This window comes from Megalops cyprinoides, chromosome 12 (genome assembly GCF_013368585.1).
Source record: "Megalops cyprinoides isolate fMegCyp1 chromosome 12, fMegCyp1.pri, whole genome shotgun sequence".
NCBI lineage: Eukaryota > Metazoa > Chordata > Actinopteri > Elopiformes > Megalopidae > Megalops > Megalops cyprinoides.
The window spans coordinates 31867973-31883346 of NC_050594.1; the positions used below are offsets into that span (position 1 = coordinate 31867973).

Sequence of the window (15374 nt, forward strand, 5' to 3'; positions counted from 1 at the left end):
TCCAGTGGGAGGGTGGGAATTGTGGTGGCCTTTCAGTAAGTGCTGCAGTGTTTTCACATTTGCACTATCACAAACTACACCCTGCAAATAGCTGTGACCATACTTTGATGACCTATCCACAAGTGTAGCCTATCATACAGGCAAGCAAGCAAGCAAACCCTGATGCAGTAATATTCCAGGGCTGTCCTGAGAAGAACCCCCTGGCAGTGCTCAGAGTGTGCAGCCATAAAGGGAAATGTCTCCATCAGCTATATGCATGGATTACATAAGTTGTGGAGAAGCCACAAAAGTTCAACAAATTGCAGCTGACTTGGCAGATTCCGAGAAACCTAGGCATCTGGGACCAACAATGTGTAGTTAGAGCCGAGCATAGTTTTGATCTGGAGCCATCCGAGCTTTGCGTGTTGTTGCTCAAACTTCGGACAGCTCAGAAAACGTTGTGCCAGATCAAAAAACTGGATGGTGCTCAAAGAACATTCCTCAGATAGCAAAAACAAAAAAACATACATTTTGAAATGTCAGGGTGTAGCTACTGTAAACCTAAGCTTGTAGCAGATGGCACTGGCAGAATGTATGTAGTCTGGCTACTAAATTTAAAGCTAATTGCTATGAAAGAGAGCGAAAAACTGAAATAACCCCCGTGCTTGTCTAAGCTGTGATTATCATTGGCATTGTAATGATATGGTTTGGGTCTCTTCAATGCACTTCTTGGGTAGGACACCCACAAACTAATTCCTGAGGGTACCGACACTAGATATTAATAATAGATGCAAAGTGAAGCTATGGCACATGATGCTCATATTGCAAATCCATTTCAGGGGTCACTTCTTGCTTTTGAAAGACTCCCCTGTTGGTTAAGTTGATATGAATGTATAGATGTGTCTCTGACAACAGATCACATTTTTTTCTCATTGCCTGTCATGGACTGTCATAGTTAAACCCTCTGTAATAGCCTTATTCTGAAGTTTAAAAAAATAACTAAATAAAAATAATAAATAAAAAATAATCTCTTGTTCTACTTCCATTACTTTTGCATTATTATGATGATGCTGCTCTTGATGTAAGTTTTGTCACCATAGTTTCAGCTATGTCTTTGACAGCTGTGCCTAGCGGATGCATAGCTGACTTTTTTACTTGCATTTTAATTCTAACCCCAATAAAATGAAGCCTGGTAATCTGAGGGTTTGGCAGCCAAAGCTGACAAATTGCTTTTGTCTCATTCTTTACAGCTCAATGTGCAGTAGTCGTCTCTGGGTTCAACTTGTCATGGACTTCCCCCTCTTCCAAAAATTATCAAGTGGCAACATGAAGGTGAAGCCTTTGCCTAGCCAAATCCAGCAAGCACATATTATATAATACTTACTGAGATTTCATGCATAGCTTGTACCATTTTACCAATAACAGCAGAGATGATTCAGATTTATTGTTTCCTGCAGTTGTGTCTTCAGTAATTATACATTAACACTATTGTTGCAACTGTAGAAAATATGCACTTGGCAGATTCCAGCCCGCTAATGTGAGCTCTCAATTGGATAAAGAGTTAATCACTTCCCACATGTGAGTCCCAAAACCCCAACAATGTCCACTAACAGCTCCCAATTGTTTTCTGCTATTTGTTTCTGGTCTGGCCGTGTATTTAAAATGCCTCATGGGCAATAAAAAGCATAGGATTCAGCTTGCCAGATGAGACCAGTTGGTAAGTGAGCATTTAATATAATTGTGTTTTTTCCTGTGTGGAAAAATATGGCTAGTGCTGTCATGTATATTATGAAAACAATGAAGAATAGCTGTAGCTGCAGTCAAGCCCAGGTACAGTTGGTGCAAAAAAGTTCTAACAGACATGCAATAAGCATGCAACCGGGAGACTTTCTTAAAGAGTGAGTCATTTTTTATGACATCTCTTTATTTTAAAAGCATATTACCTGTGGAACTTGCTTCTAGACACTAACCCTGGGGTATAGAACTGTTGCCATGGTAAAACAGAGTATCCCTAAACTGACAGAAGTCACTAAAAGGTCCAACACATGCATGCTTTGAGAGGGAAAAAAGACCATAATGGTGTACCACAGGATTCAAAAAAAGGCCGCAGGATTCAGAAAAAAACGAAGGAGGAGAAAAAAAAGTGCCATATTTTTAGTACAAATTACAGCGTGGAGTATTGCGCTGAGCAGCGGATGGTCCCAGGCCTGGAATGGCGTGAGCAGCCACTGCCATCGCCAAGTCCCTCCCATACCGCTCTGTCCTCTCTATGGACCTCTGCTCGGTACTCCAAAAATTCTGGTGGGGGACCTCGGTCTCCCCATTACTGTGCTCCCTCAGAACGCTGCTGCACGGGCGTCGTCAGCTTGCCTCACTTATCCCCGTGCGGTAAACCAGGTTCATTTGCAGCCGAAAGCGGGGATGTCTGACAAAGCAGAATGGCAAGCCCAAAGGGCCTCAAATCCTTCAAAAAATATGCAAAGCTATGTGTATCACAGCCTGCCTTTTGTTGTGTGGCTGCTGCAATAGCAGGGAATATGACAGGCTTTAGAAAAGCACACTCTGGCCCTGAGCTTGGTTCAGTCGAGGTCTTTGAGTAGCCTGTGCATCCGAGCTGAACTGAAGCTCAGTGCGCCTGCTCCCTGCCTTTCCACGCAAAGTGAAAAGGGATCGTTATGAATGACGCCCTAGCAAGTGAATTCCTGATAAAGATTGCTGAATGGTGAAAGCCATGCCAGCCACCCACCTAAAACTGAGAGCGTGGCCACTAATGCTTTTCCTTCTGAAAGTCGCCTTAAAATACTTTTTTTCTTGGAAATCCTGTGGTTAGCAAAGAGATGAGTGGGAGTAAGATGATTGCACACATTTTTTGTTGTTTGTGCCAGATGGGAAACGACTTGCAGTTGCACACATGCAGAGCGTTTTAAGCATATATTTAAGTGAATGTGTGTTGGGGGGTGTTAGCATTTTACTTACGGTGTCTTTCCAACATGATCAAATTCTATTAATCTCTTAATAGATAAAGCTGGAAGGGATGGTTTGTGCATGAGGCATGCCTGCACATGTGCTGGCACTCACCTAGGTTTTTTTCATTCATATTCACAATAAAACTGTGAGTGTGCTGCAATAATTTGATGTATTTTATTTTACAGCTTCAGGTTTATTGGATAAATTGCTATTATGTTGCACTGTGTAGATGTATGAGTGCATGTACTATTTTGTATTTTGTGTTTTTTGTAACTTGATTTTGTATGTCCCCATTTTAATGAGCACACCAAATGAAATTCCTAACAACTAAACAGTTGATGTGGCAATGTGGAAGTAAAATTAGAACTGATTCAACAGATATTATGAATAGCAGAGGGTGACCTAAGAATTAACTGGTATTTTGAATAGCAGAAGTGTAAGAGGGTGACCTTATAAACTGATATTGTATCATCAGTGGAAAGATGCTGGGTCATGGTGTATGAGTTGGATGCTAGTCATTATGTAAGAAGAAGTGTGAAAAAGATAAAACTGCAAGTTGCCTCCCCTGTGTGGGACGACATTTGCTTAACTGGCATACAAGTCTATCTCTGGCATTTTGTGCAGAAACTGTTAGGGCTCAGTTGAGTGTGGTGCACCGGTTCCAATGTAAGCAAGTGCTCTATATATTCTGTCTGTCCTCTGCACAGGACAGAGTCGGCAAATACTATGTTTGTGTTTGTGTTGGCTCTCCTCCGGAGTACGAGAATAAAGCTTTGCTCTCCTGAACAAGCCCGAAGGCTCCCCATGAGTTAATCTTTGACAGGCAATAAATCTGACCTGTACTTGTACTTGTACTTGTACTTGTACTTGTATTTTTATCCTGCCTTCCATATGGTTGTTCTTGTTTTAATAGTACTTTTTGTCTCTTCAGGGTCCGTGGTGTAAATTAGATAACGTCTGCTTTGCTAAGTAAAGCAAATCAGGAAAACACACTTTAATCAGGTACAAAATAATTAACTCGTAATAAGGAACTATTGTAAGATGTTAATTGGAAGTTGCTGTGTAAATATGAGCAGCTCAAGCCTCAAATTAACAAGTCAACTCTTCCTAATTATTCAATTCCTGACATCATTGCCATTTTAGGAAATTGAGCTGAATTTCAGTAATTTGGAGTTTGCATGTCAAAGCCAAGAAACGTGTCAAGCAAAGAATGGTCGAGAGAAGCTTAAGAAGCATGTTACCCTGCAAGTTTTAATTAAATACACCCATAAAATGTATTTTAAGACCAGTCCCTGAGTTGTTGCAGGCAAACTGTTTTGATGTCCTGATATATCCTCTTTTTTCTCTTTTTTGGGGGATTCTTGGCTCCAGTGTGCCCACTTAAGATGGAAAAAAGGGAAATTATTGCTGGTTTCAGCATCTTAAAAAAAATCTGAGTGCTGCTGGTAGGCAGGTATTTGATATCCAGTTTGTCTGCAAGGGGGATGTTTAGAGGAATTGGGATGGAACGGCACAGGATTGGTGGACTGCTTTTGTTGGTGTGGCTGCTTGCCAGGCCCTTATGTCTTTATATACAGTAAACAGATGACCAGACAGTCGTGAGTGCGCTTTGCTATCCACTCTGTCTCTCACTCTCTTTCTCTGTCTCTCTCTCTCTCTTTTCACTCATCTCTTGTCACCTCTCTAGGTTGGTGCATGCAGGCTGCAGCTGTCAGCTCCTCTTAAGCAAAAGCAGAAAAGAAACACTTCTTTTTTTCCAGCACAGTAAAAAACAAAAAATTGCTTCACAAAGCTTTTTAAAAAAGACAGCATTCCTCTGTGCGTGTGAAAAGATGCCTCCGCAGACTCTGCTCCTGTTGCTTGTGTCCTTGTGGGCTCTGGCTGGGAACTTCCGTGCAGAGGCAGCCTACTACAACCGCGACTACTCCGCCAACACGGAAAACCTCCTGCCCAGTGTCTCCCGCCCCGCCAACCTCAGCCGCACTTTCTATGGGATCATGTTCGATGCCGGGAGCACCGGCACCCGCATACATATCTACACCTTTGTTCAGAAAGACCCAGGTAAGTGCCCCCGTCTCAGGTTGTGTTCTCAGGCGGGGCTTGTGGGGCTACAGCGCTGCTTCCCCCCTACCAGAATGTCTGTGTTGGCGGCAGGTCAGTCTCTGTTTGGTGCTAAAATAAATGTGCTGTAAGGATGGGCAGAGAGTTCTGTACAAGACCAGGACCAGGACGGCTGTCACTTGTAAGATGTTGGTAAAATATCTTTCCTGTTCATCAGTGTGAAGGACATGAATTTTACCTGGAAATGACATGGGTGCCATTTGACACAGAATTTCATGAGAATTTGACTTTGGATACCTGTTGCTAAGGTGTTAAGAGAAAGTTACTGTGGAGTTATGTGTAAAAGATTGATTGAGAAAGTTAGAAAGTTCCTGCTGAGGCTTATTTCCTTCCTAATTGCTGCACTGTTAATTTGATAATTGGGTAAATGCAGTAGTTGCTGTGTCAGCACTTGAACCACTGTCATTAAATACAAATTTCAGTATGTCTGCAAGTGGAAATTGCCTTGTTCTTTGAAATGTAGACTTTACTGAGTTGTTGAATTTGTTTCTGATTCATATTTGCTGCACTTTTGTTTGACGGTTTTGCGCTATTTTTACTTCTCTCTTTAAAGCTGAGCTACCGATTCTGGAAAATGAAATGTTCCACGCAGTGAAGCCCGGTTTATCTGCATATGCAGACAAACCTGACATGGTATGTCCATTTTGTACTTCTCCCAAGACTTCTTCCAAGATTTCTGTATTTAGAAATGTCACATGTTTATTTGCTGTTCATTAAATATTTGCATGGTTTGCTGTTCTTGTGTATGAATGGCCTTTGGTGCAGATGCATTTATTTGAATGGTGCCTCCCAATGCATACATTATAATTAGGAATTGGAACTGCAGTTCTGCTATGAAAAATCTGGACACAAGACAGTCCACAAATCCCTAAATGCAGTCCCTTGAAAAAACTGCCCCTGTTTTTACAGAAAGAGACATGCTTTTCCACTTAGATGCAAACCATGTAATTACAAGGGACAAAATGGATTTATTTTGCTTATTGCATGTTGTGAATCTTATTGTATGCTTAACGTGCATTTGTAGTAATGTAGCTGAAAGATCTGGTCTTGAGGAGCACACAAGCTGACAAATCAGCCCCCTCATTTGACTGTGACTGAATCTTGTAATGCTGACCTATTCAGATCACACATGCAGTATGCTGCTGTTTTTTTTTTTTTGCTGTTCATGTGTTTTATATTGATTGACTGGTGTGATTGAATGACGTCTGTCTCAGGGCGGGGACACTATCAGGCAGCTGCTGAAAGTGGCTAAGAAGACGGTGCCTCGCTCCAACTGGAAGAAGACCCCAGTGGTCCTCAAAGCCACGGCGGGGCTCCGGCTCCTCCCTGAGGAGAAGGCTAAGGCGCTGCTGAACGAGGTAACAAGTTCACAAACCTCCTCGCATTGCTCAGCCCTGACAGCTGGTGAAGTAACCAACTGTCCTGCCATGAGCCGCTGCACAGACCGCTAAGTGCCTACAAGTGTCTTCACAAAAAAAAAGAGCACTCTGCATGCAGAAACAGCTGTTCTAGGGCTATCTGAAGCAACAGGATCTGTTTTATTAAAATGATTGGGTTTTACTGCCGTGCTGAGAGCTGGCGGGTTTCAGACCCCTTCAATTGCAAGCAAATGTGCAAAAATCATTACAGTACTCTTCCCAAGGCAAGAGAGAGGGTCAGTTAAGGTCGGCCAGAATGACTAGACAGATGTGGGTTTTCTTTTGTGTAACAGGCTGGCTGTCAAAAATATGGTTTTTATTTGCCTGGGGTGTATTGTGCTGAAATCTAGACCATTGCTCATAAGTGCACATCCAAACATCTTTGCATTCTCCTTTTAAAATTATTGTTATTGCAGTCTGAGAGACCATGAGCATGCGTGTACAGTTCAGTCAGCCCTACTGATAACTTGAATACTGATTTATCAGTTCTAAAGGTTTAGTATCTGTAGTTTTTAGGAGATGTAGAAATGACTCAGAGTACCAAGACAAATTATTGTCTATTAAATATTAACTGATATGGATCTATAAGGTTTGTTTAATTTTCACATGCTCACACTGTCCCTCACAATTATACCACTAGGTCCAAGAGGTCTTTGACGAATCCCCGTTTTTAGTGACAAACAGCAGTGTCTCCATTATGAACGGAACAAATGAAGGTATGTCTTTTTGATTTTCTTAATCATCTGTATGACAAAGGGTGTTTTCCGTCTAAGAAATGCCTGCCATCATCATTTGAAAGCTCTAAAATCAGGAAGCTTTTGTTAAATGGAAAAACCCCAAATTTGAATTGACCCAAGCCTGTTAAATGTTACATTAACTTTCACATTTAGTGCTTGAGGTTTCTTCGGAAGTAGGTATCTCCATAAAACCTTTTTAAGGAGTGTCTGCAATTACCTCATTGTGTAATTAAGTCAATTTGTCAGCATTTCCACCCACATTTGATATTAAGTAGTCTTCCACACCTCTCGCTCAGCGCCTCCGCGCGTCTCCTGCCTGTTCAGATGTGCAACTCATCAGTTTTACTTTATGAGACAGCATGCGAAATGTGAAGCTCTTGTAATTGCCGGGGTTTGCCTTCCCAGGCCCCAAATACCAAACAGACACGAAAGGAGTAACACCCCAGAAATGAATCAAAATTAATAGTTTACTGCCAAACTCCTCACTCATGCCTGTCACCTAACCACAAGAACGTGCCCAGATTTCAGTTTGTAAGTGTAAGTTTCTTCTGTATGAGCTCAGACAGCTAGGATATCATCTTACAGTGTAATTCATGTTTCCCCAAATTGAAGGGTAGATGCACTAACTCTCTTTCTCTCACACTCTCTCTCCCGTAGGAGTCTTGGCGTGGGTGACAGTGAACTTTTTGACAGGTAAAGCATTGCTCATGTTTTGGTAGGGTGGTGTAAGTGGTCGCCGGGGTTACCGCTGCGGTTGACACTGCACACAGTACCCGAGCAGCGACAGACTTCTGTCTCCTGCATGGCGCTGTAACTTGAGTCACCATGCACCATCTGGTCGCGATGGGGTGCAACATCCCTTGCAGTTTTCTGTTTGTTAGCATAGCATGAATGAACTATATAAATCTAAGCTAGGACCAGCAAAGTCCACCTTTCCATTCTGGCAACAGAAAAAGCTCAGTCTAAACATTCAGGACTTCCTGTTAGAATTCCCGTCTGTGGCAGGAGCTAGCGGTAAAAATGTTATGCCATTTATATACAAGTTATATATTCCAGTGAATGTGTTCTATATTTTACAATGTGCACACAGTATAGAAATATTTTTGACTTGTGTACTTGTGGACACTCTATTATATCTTTGGAGTGACAATGATTCATTTCTGCTCTTCTTGGAGTGTTTTTCATGTAGCTTCTTCTTGCTGGCAATGTGTTTATAGGTCACCTGTACGCTCATACCCGCAAGACTGTGGGAATCTTGGATTTGGGTGGAGGTTCAACTCAGATCACTTTTCTACCAAAATCCAAGGTGAGTCTGTTGTTCCATTGTAAAGTAGCCTTGGCATGTGAGCAGATGTCTTAACACTGTAGTTATATTTTTAAATTATCACTGTTTGCATGCAGTTATGAAATTATTATTTTAGGAAGTTTTAGAAGTAGGACATTTTTACTGCATGATGTTACCAACTGTTTCACTAGGCCACTGTGCACTGTGCATGGTCGCTGGACACATGTCCTCTGCTAAGCAAACAAATTATATTTTTTTCTCTTTCCACAGAAAACAGTTTATACTGCCCCGCCCAGTTACATTGCTCGATTCAACATGTTCAACAGCACCTATGAACTATATACTCACAGGTAAATTTGTGCCAATTGCTACAGATGTCACAGAACACTGGTCTGTCTACCATGGGCACATCAACGTGTATCTGTTACATTCAAGCTAACACACTGAACTTTTGTGAGCAACCCCAAGATAGATAGGAAACTTCTGTCATAAATAGTTAAAGTTCACTTCAGAAAGTTGCAATAACTGCTTATTGATAATGACTTTGACATACCCTCTGTAGTGTATATTGACTGTTAAGCAGCTGAACAGTGAATAAGAGCCCTGGAAAAGTTAATGAATGTAACAGGAAGTATGGCCCAATTTGCTCATCTGGCAATGACATCATTTAATTAGGCTTAGTCATATATTATCTAATTTACCTCAGTGCTCCATAATTTATTCCCCATACATCCATACATGCATGCAGAGGAATATATATATGTTAATATACATTAATCACATGTATGTGTGTGTGCGTCCGTGTGTGTATGTGTTTTCAAAAATGTGTTTCTTCTGGGCTCTCTCCACTGGTTATAATCAAAATATGCTGGACTTATGACATTTCAGTGTCGCCCCCCAAATTGGCTCAAGCTTTTCAAATGATTATATGCAAATTAAAATTTGACCGCAGTATTGTGTTATCATTTGAAATTGAAAGTGATTTATGGGTACACTTCTCTCACTGACTTCCCATTGTCCAAACCATTTTCAGCAATAACCACATTGTGGATTGCTTTAAACCTGACCATAGTGATGTCCTCTTTTAAGATCCTTTCTGTGCAATAAGTAATGCTGTTCCATTAATTTCCCACCTAGCTACCTCGGAAATGGACTGATAGCGGCTCGACTGGCAACTTTAGGAGCTCTTGGTGCAGACGGTAGTAACATTCTTAAAATCAATATTAATATGAATCTTGTTGTCAGCCTTTTAACACAACGATGGCCAATTATTCTGACAGAAAACGTATGTTGCCGTGTATACAAAATGACAGCATAACTGTTATAATATAAGCACTTTAACCATATTTATCAGACATGACATAGCCTATCCAGTTTAATGACTTTCATTACAGCTCAGAGAATGGCTTGCTCAGCGTTCTCTATAGAGGCAGTTAACAGCATGTGTTCTGAGACCCTCACTGTGTTAGTAAATTGGGGAGCAGAGTGAAGAACCACCAGTGATTATGTGGTCTTACCTAGTAAGCCTGAGCTTGCTGTTAGCGGGAATTGCATTGTTATGCTCTCCCACATCTCCATAGTTACTTCAGGCTAAGCCCCAAGTTGATGAATTGACACTATTGTGAATTGTTGTCTGTAAGGTTATGCACAGATATAATATCATAATTACAGTGAGGTGGGTAAAGCTTGTCAACGTGCTTCTCATTTACCCAGGACTGGAGTGGAAAATTTTCACAAGCTCCTGCCTGCCCAAGAAGTTCAGGGAAGACTGGACCTTTGGTGGACTCACTTACAAAGTCAGCGGGATCCCGGATGGTAAGGACTTCTCATTCCAAAAACCAATGAAATACCAGTGCTTGTACCCTAAAGTAAACCATGCAATATTGAACGGTTTATATCCACCACCATCCCCCATCTCTCCCTCACAAAAATGTATATATTATGAAGTTAAAACTTTGATTAAGAAACAGAACCCACCAGGAATTCAAGTCTGTAAGGGCTTGTGTTGTGGAGCCAGAAACATGTTTTGGTCCTGCTTGTCTACAATAATCTTTCCTTACACAGAGTTTTTAACAGTAATAATACAGCAAACCGTATATTTAAGAGCAGTGAAATTGTCAATTAACTCCTCAAATAATACAGCATTCGCACACCACAGTCATGTAGCCAAAAGATACTAGGTTTGTCACTGACTTGTAATTTCTCTGTGCAGCAAGTGGCTTGAACCTAACCGCTCCCAATTATGTGGTAAAAATAGATAACCCAAGGGGGTGTGCAGAGGGCTGTTGTTGTCAGCACTTGGTTTTTCAGCAGAACTAGCTAACCGCTTTTTTTCTGGGGCGAAACGAAAGTGCTCTTTCGGGGCTCGTCCAGGATGCTGCAGGGGCATTACAGAAGTCCCGAGACAACCTCTATGGCACGCCCAGACCCCGACGGGTGGGGCTGCAAAGTTTGGTGTGACAACACTGGGAGTCATCCCTACTCAGCCTCTCTCGGCGCCACACCAGGAATGTGTTGAGCCATACCAGCGCGTCGCGGCCTTAATCTTCCATGTGTCTGTCCCAGAGCGGGCCAGCATGCTCACAAAAGCACTGAGTGAATCAGCATTCCCATGGTTCCTTGGTTACAGTGTGTTTCCACAGCCAGGGTGATGGCAACATATAAACCCAGGGAAAGAGTTTGGTTTGACATACGGTAGTGACCCATGGATTATTTTGATGTGGAAACTTTTTCCAAAATGATGTCTAGTTCCATTTAGATGTACATGTGACATGATAGCTGTGATTCTTTTTTTCAGTCGTTTGTATATATGTGCTAATTTGTTACACTGAATGTGTGTGACGTACAGGTTATGCTGGGTACAAGCTGTGCTACTATGAGGTCATGAGGGTCATCAAAGGGATTGTGCACCAGCCATACGAGGTGAAAGGGAGCAGCATTTTCTATGCCTTCTCCTACTACTTCGACAGAGCCGTGGAGTCAGGTCTCATTGGTAAGAATACAGTAACACACCAGGCTGGGATCAGTTCTTAATTCTTTACTGCAATGCAGCTGCAATAAAATCACACTTAGACAAAAAGCTTATTAAAAACATCTGATTATTATTTAAATCATATTGTTTGAGACATTGTTACTGGTCTGAGAATTTAAAAGATAGCATTCAGAAGCAGTGATTTGGATCATATACCAGAATCATTACACAAAACAGTGTAAAGATTAAATGAGCTTTATCAACTGAAGATGGTGTTTTTCATTGTAAATCCTTCATTCTTATAACAATACAATTTTAAAGCTGTGGAAAATAGTGGTAGTCATTTGGAGAGTTTCATCTGCAAGGAACTTGTCATAAAGATTATTAGATGGCATTGACATTATCACTGAGGTGAAATTGCAAGAAAAAGTAAGCATGTTCCTGTATTTCAGATGGCACTCGAGGTGGCATCGTGGAAGTTAGGGATTTCAAAAAGAGGGCTAAAGAAGGTGAGTCCAGACTTATTTTGAAAGCAGACAGTCCTATATTAGTATGTTTTATACAAACATAAACTCTCAGTGCTTATTTACATTCAGGACTCCAACAATCGCACAAGCTTCACAAAATATCAGTCCCCCGACCACAGAGGCTTCCTCCAAAACACACCCTGTTCCTCCTCACACAAACAGACAAACCTTGTTTGTGCCCAAATATGTTGGCCCAGATTTCCCAGCAGCATCGGCTTTATTGCCATTTGACGGCTTATGTAAGTTGATGATATGTGATTCATGAGCTCGCCTTGTATACACATAAATTATTATATTGTTTATCCCAGTTGCTGTGGAGAGACCTGGGGACAACCTGTCTCTCTGATTGATTGATTGTCAGGGCTTGCAGAATTATTTCTGTGGTTGAATAAATGTCCATGTTGCACCACAGATTTATAGCTTGTAGGATCTAATGCATCTATTTGCATACCAAGAACATGGCTTGGTCGTCCAAAGGGCCCGGTCTGGCAAAGGGCAGCCCAGCAGCTGACCCAGGGAGCTCTCTCATTGGCCCATCAAATATTTGCAGCACTTGCCTGCAACACACCGCCTGGGCTGAGACGCCACCTCATACAAGTACACTTGGCTTGGCCCCTTCTTGGCTTGCTTGCAAGTACAGACCATAGCATTTGGCCTCCGTTCTTTTCTCACACTCCCCCCAGTCACTCAATCCAGAGCAGCATGTTCAGGCCTCACCCACTGCAGGCCACTCCAGGCCAGCGATGTGCAATTAAGTTTTGGTCACATGTCCGATTGGATCTCTGTGGCCAGCTATGACTCTGGTCCACAAACACATATTTTCTCTTCACCCACATGAGGAAAGATGGTTAAACAGCATGCATGTTGAGGTACAAAGAATAGTGTTTTGATTGTCTGCAAATGACTGTAACAGGACTGATGTTTGACCAGCTCTGTCCTGGTCCCACTCCTTTAGAGTCATAGGTTATCCACTGAATGGGCTGAGTAAATTGTGAATGAGGATTGTCTTTCTAAACACTTTATTTCAGTATGCAATAAAATGACCAAGTACCGGCCAATCAGCCCCTTCCTGTGCATGGATATGACCTACATCACCTGCTTGTTAAAGGAGGGCTTTGGCTTCAAGGACAACACAGTCCTGCAGGTAAGGAGCCATTGGCAAGGCAGCAGCTTGTTGAATTTAAGAAAGAGAGAAGTTACACTACAGGGTGAAACAGTGACAGGAAAGACCATGGAGCTGTTCACCATCTCAGGGCAGAGAGTGGTTTAACTAAGTCCCTGATGTGATCCCTCTCCACAGCTCACTAAGAAGGTGAACAATGTTGAGACCAGCTGGGCTCTGGGTGCCACTTTCGACCACTTTCACAACCTGAATATCCACTGAGGGCAGCAGTGCAACCACTGGCAGAGAGGTCAGAGGTCGGGGCCATCTCTTCGTCCCCTCCCGGATTACTTACAGGTTGGCCCAGGCCTCACCGTCGTTTGATGCAAATGAACGCACCATCCTTACCCAGCAACCCGCAAATAATCTCAGAACTGTTAATAAAGAAATCACTATATTTTTTTAAAGAAGGCCAGCTATTTCTACTGTATTTTCATTCCATGATTAGTGCGTGAGTTTATTTTTTTAACACAAGCGTTTACATTTAGCTTCCTATGGGTCTTTATGGTAAAATCCCATCCTGACAATATAATAGTGTAGTAGTTATGTAAATCATTTATGGTACTGAGGGTGCATTCTTTCTGTGGTTATAAAGGGCATGATACAGAGATCAACTGTTAGCCCCCTGCTGTTTTTCCCCCATTTTGTTTTTCTTCATTTTAATTTCTGCATTTGAGTTTTTTTTCCATAAAAAAAGGAAAATACATTGTTCCACAAACTGGCTATTCAAATAATAATGATGTTAAAATATTAATAAACAACACTGAGCTGCTTTTAGATTAAAACAGATTAGACTGAAACAAAACACAGAAGATTCAAACATTCAGACAATTTATTCAGATATTCCCCAGCCATTGCTCTTGCTTTTTTTCTTCCTGTTTTGCACAAATCACTTTAATTGCAGATACTGTAACTAAGATGGTCTGTTGCTCTAGTGTCATCTGATGAGTTGTACATAATCATTAATATTATTGGGGGGGGGGGGGGGGGCTTCATGTTTGCCACAACTCAGGGGGCAAGGAAAGCACAGAGACAAGAGGGTGACATTGTTTTCACTGAATATGCGTATTGTTTGGTACATGAGTGCTATTGTATGTATTATTACGCCTATATTTAGATTCTGTGCGGCCACATATAGAACATAGCCCACTGCTAAGTACATGGACATGACTGACCTGGTTTGCCATGGTGTGACCCTCTAACAGTGATGTTGCCTTTGGTTAGTGCTTCTCAAAGTGGTGGTGGGATCCAAAGCCCTACCATGGACAAAGTGTCAGTTGCAAAAATGAAATGTACAGCTTGGTGCTTAATCATCCCTTAAACAGTGGTGCTTATCTGAACATAATCAAACAGATACATTTAGTTCTTTGGTGCAAGCAAAACCATTAAGTTATGATATTGTGTCTTTGTCAATGTTTTTTTTCTTTAAACTGGAAACAATTTTTTTGAGGATTTTACCTTAAATGTTTGAATACTGCTAACATTGAAGGGACCTTAAACGGACTGGCTATAGAAAACACATTTGTTGTTTTGTTTTTTTTTTTTCCATGTGATGTCCATTTCAGTAATTGTCAGCCTTAAATATTTTCAGGTCAGTAATTGTTAATACTGTTGATGATGAAAAGAGTATATTATATATATATACAAAAATCAGGAACAAATAGACCACCTGCCTCTGTTATTTTTTAAATGTATAAAATGTCATTTATACATGTATTTTCTGTTTTATTAAAACACAAGATTTGTACACTTTTTTCCATTTTGCTTTGTTTAATTGTAAGGATGTTGTAAACACCATGCACACACAATCTTCTTTACTGAGGTGTTAGAAACTGACAATCTGAGAAGGATCTAACACTTACTTGTTCCAGTGACTTATGTGAACAGTGAGCTAACATAGTGAGCGTGTAACCAGCAGGTTGCAAGTTTGATTAAATTCAATGCAAAGGAAGGGCACTGCCATTCTTAAAACTGCTTCACTCTGTATTGAGCTGAGTAAATGGATGCCAAGCAAAACGTAGTGTGAAGTTCACCTTGGATATGTGCATATGCTCACATGAATAATGTGAGGTCAGCACAGGTAGGGGAAAGGAAGTTTGTGTAAAGGAGCATCAGAAAAGTTTGCTTGTTCATTACAGGACTGATTACGATGATGTCTTAATACTGACTGGCAGCTTGGAACTTTATTCATTATGGGAGTGGGACAC

At 41.3% G+C, this 15374-nt stretch overlaps 1 protein-coding gene across 1 annotated transcript; it reads left to right on the forward strand.

Annotated features, from left to right (window-relative positions):
- Positions 1 to 4778: 4778 nt before the first annotated feature.
- entpd5a (ectonucleoside triphosphate diphosphohydrolase 5a) lies at positions 4779 to 13389 on the forward strand. Its single transcript, XM_036542815.1, has 13 exons — positions 4779 to 5007; positions 5621 to 5700; positions 6282 to 6425; positions 7126 to 7201; positions 7880 to 7915; positions 8440 to 8528; positions 8778 to 8857; positions 9645 to 9706; positions 10221 to 10322; positions 11356 to 11499; positions 11931 to 11987; positions 13034 to 13149; positions 13306 to 13389. The coding sequence occupies exons 1-13, from the start codon at positions 4779 to 4781 to the stop codon at positions 13387 to 13389; spliced, it is 1299 nt and encodes a 432-aa protein (XP_036398708.1).
- The last annotated feature ends 1985 nt before the right edge of the window (positions 13390 to 15374 follow it).

Excerpts from the sequence above, each read along its gene's own strand:
- entpd5a (XM_036542815.1), top strand. The coding sequence starts at position 4,779 with ATGCCTCCGCAGACTCTGCTCCTGTTGCTTGTGTCCTTGTGGGCTCTG. Across the intron at positions 5,008-5,620 it reads CTTTGTTCAGAAAGACCCAG|CTGAGCTACCGATTCTGGAA; the intron begins GTAAGTGCCCCC and ends CTCTCTTTAAAG. Across the intron at positions 11,988-13,033 it reads CAAAAAGAGGGCTAAAGAAG|TATGCAATAAAATGACCAAG; the intron begins GTGAGTCCAGAC and ends ACTTTATTTCAG.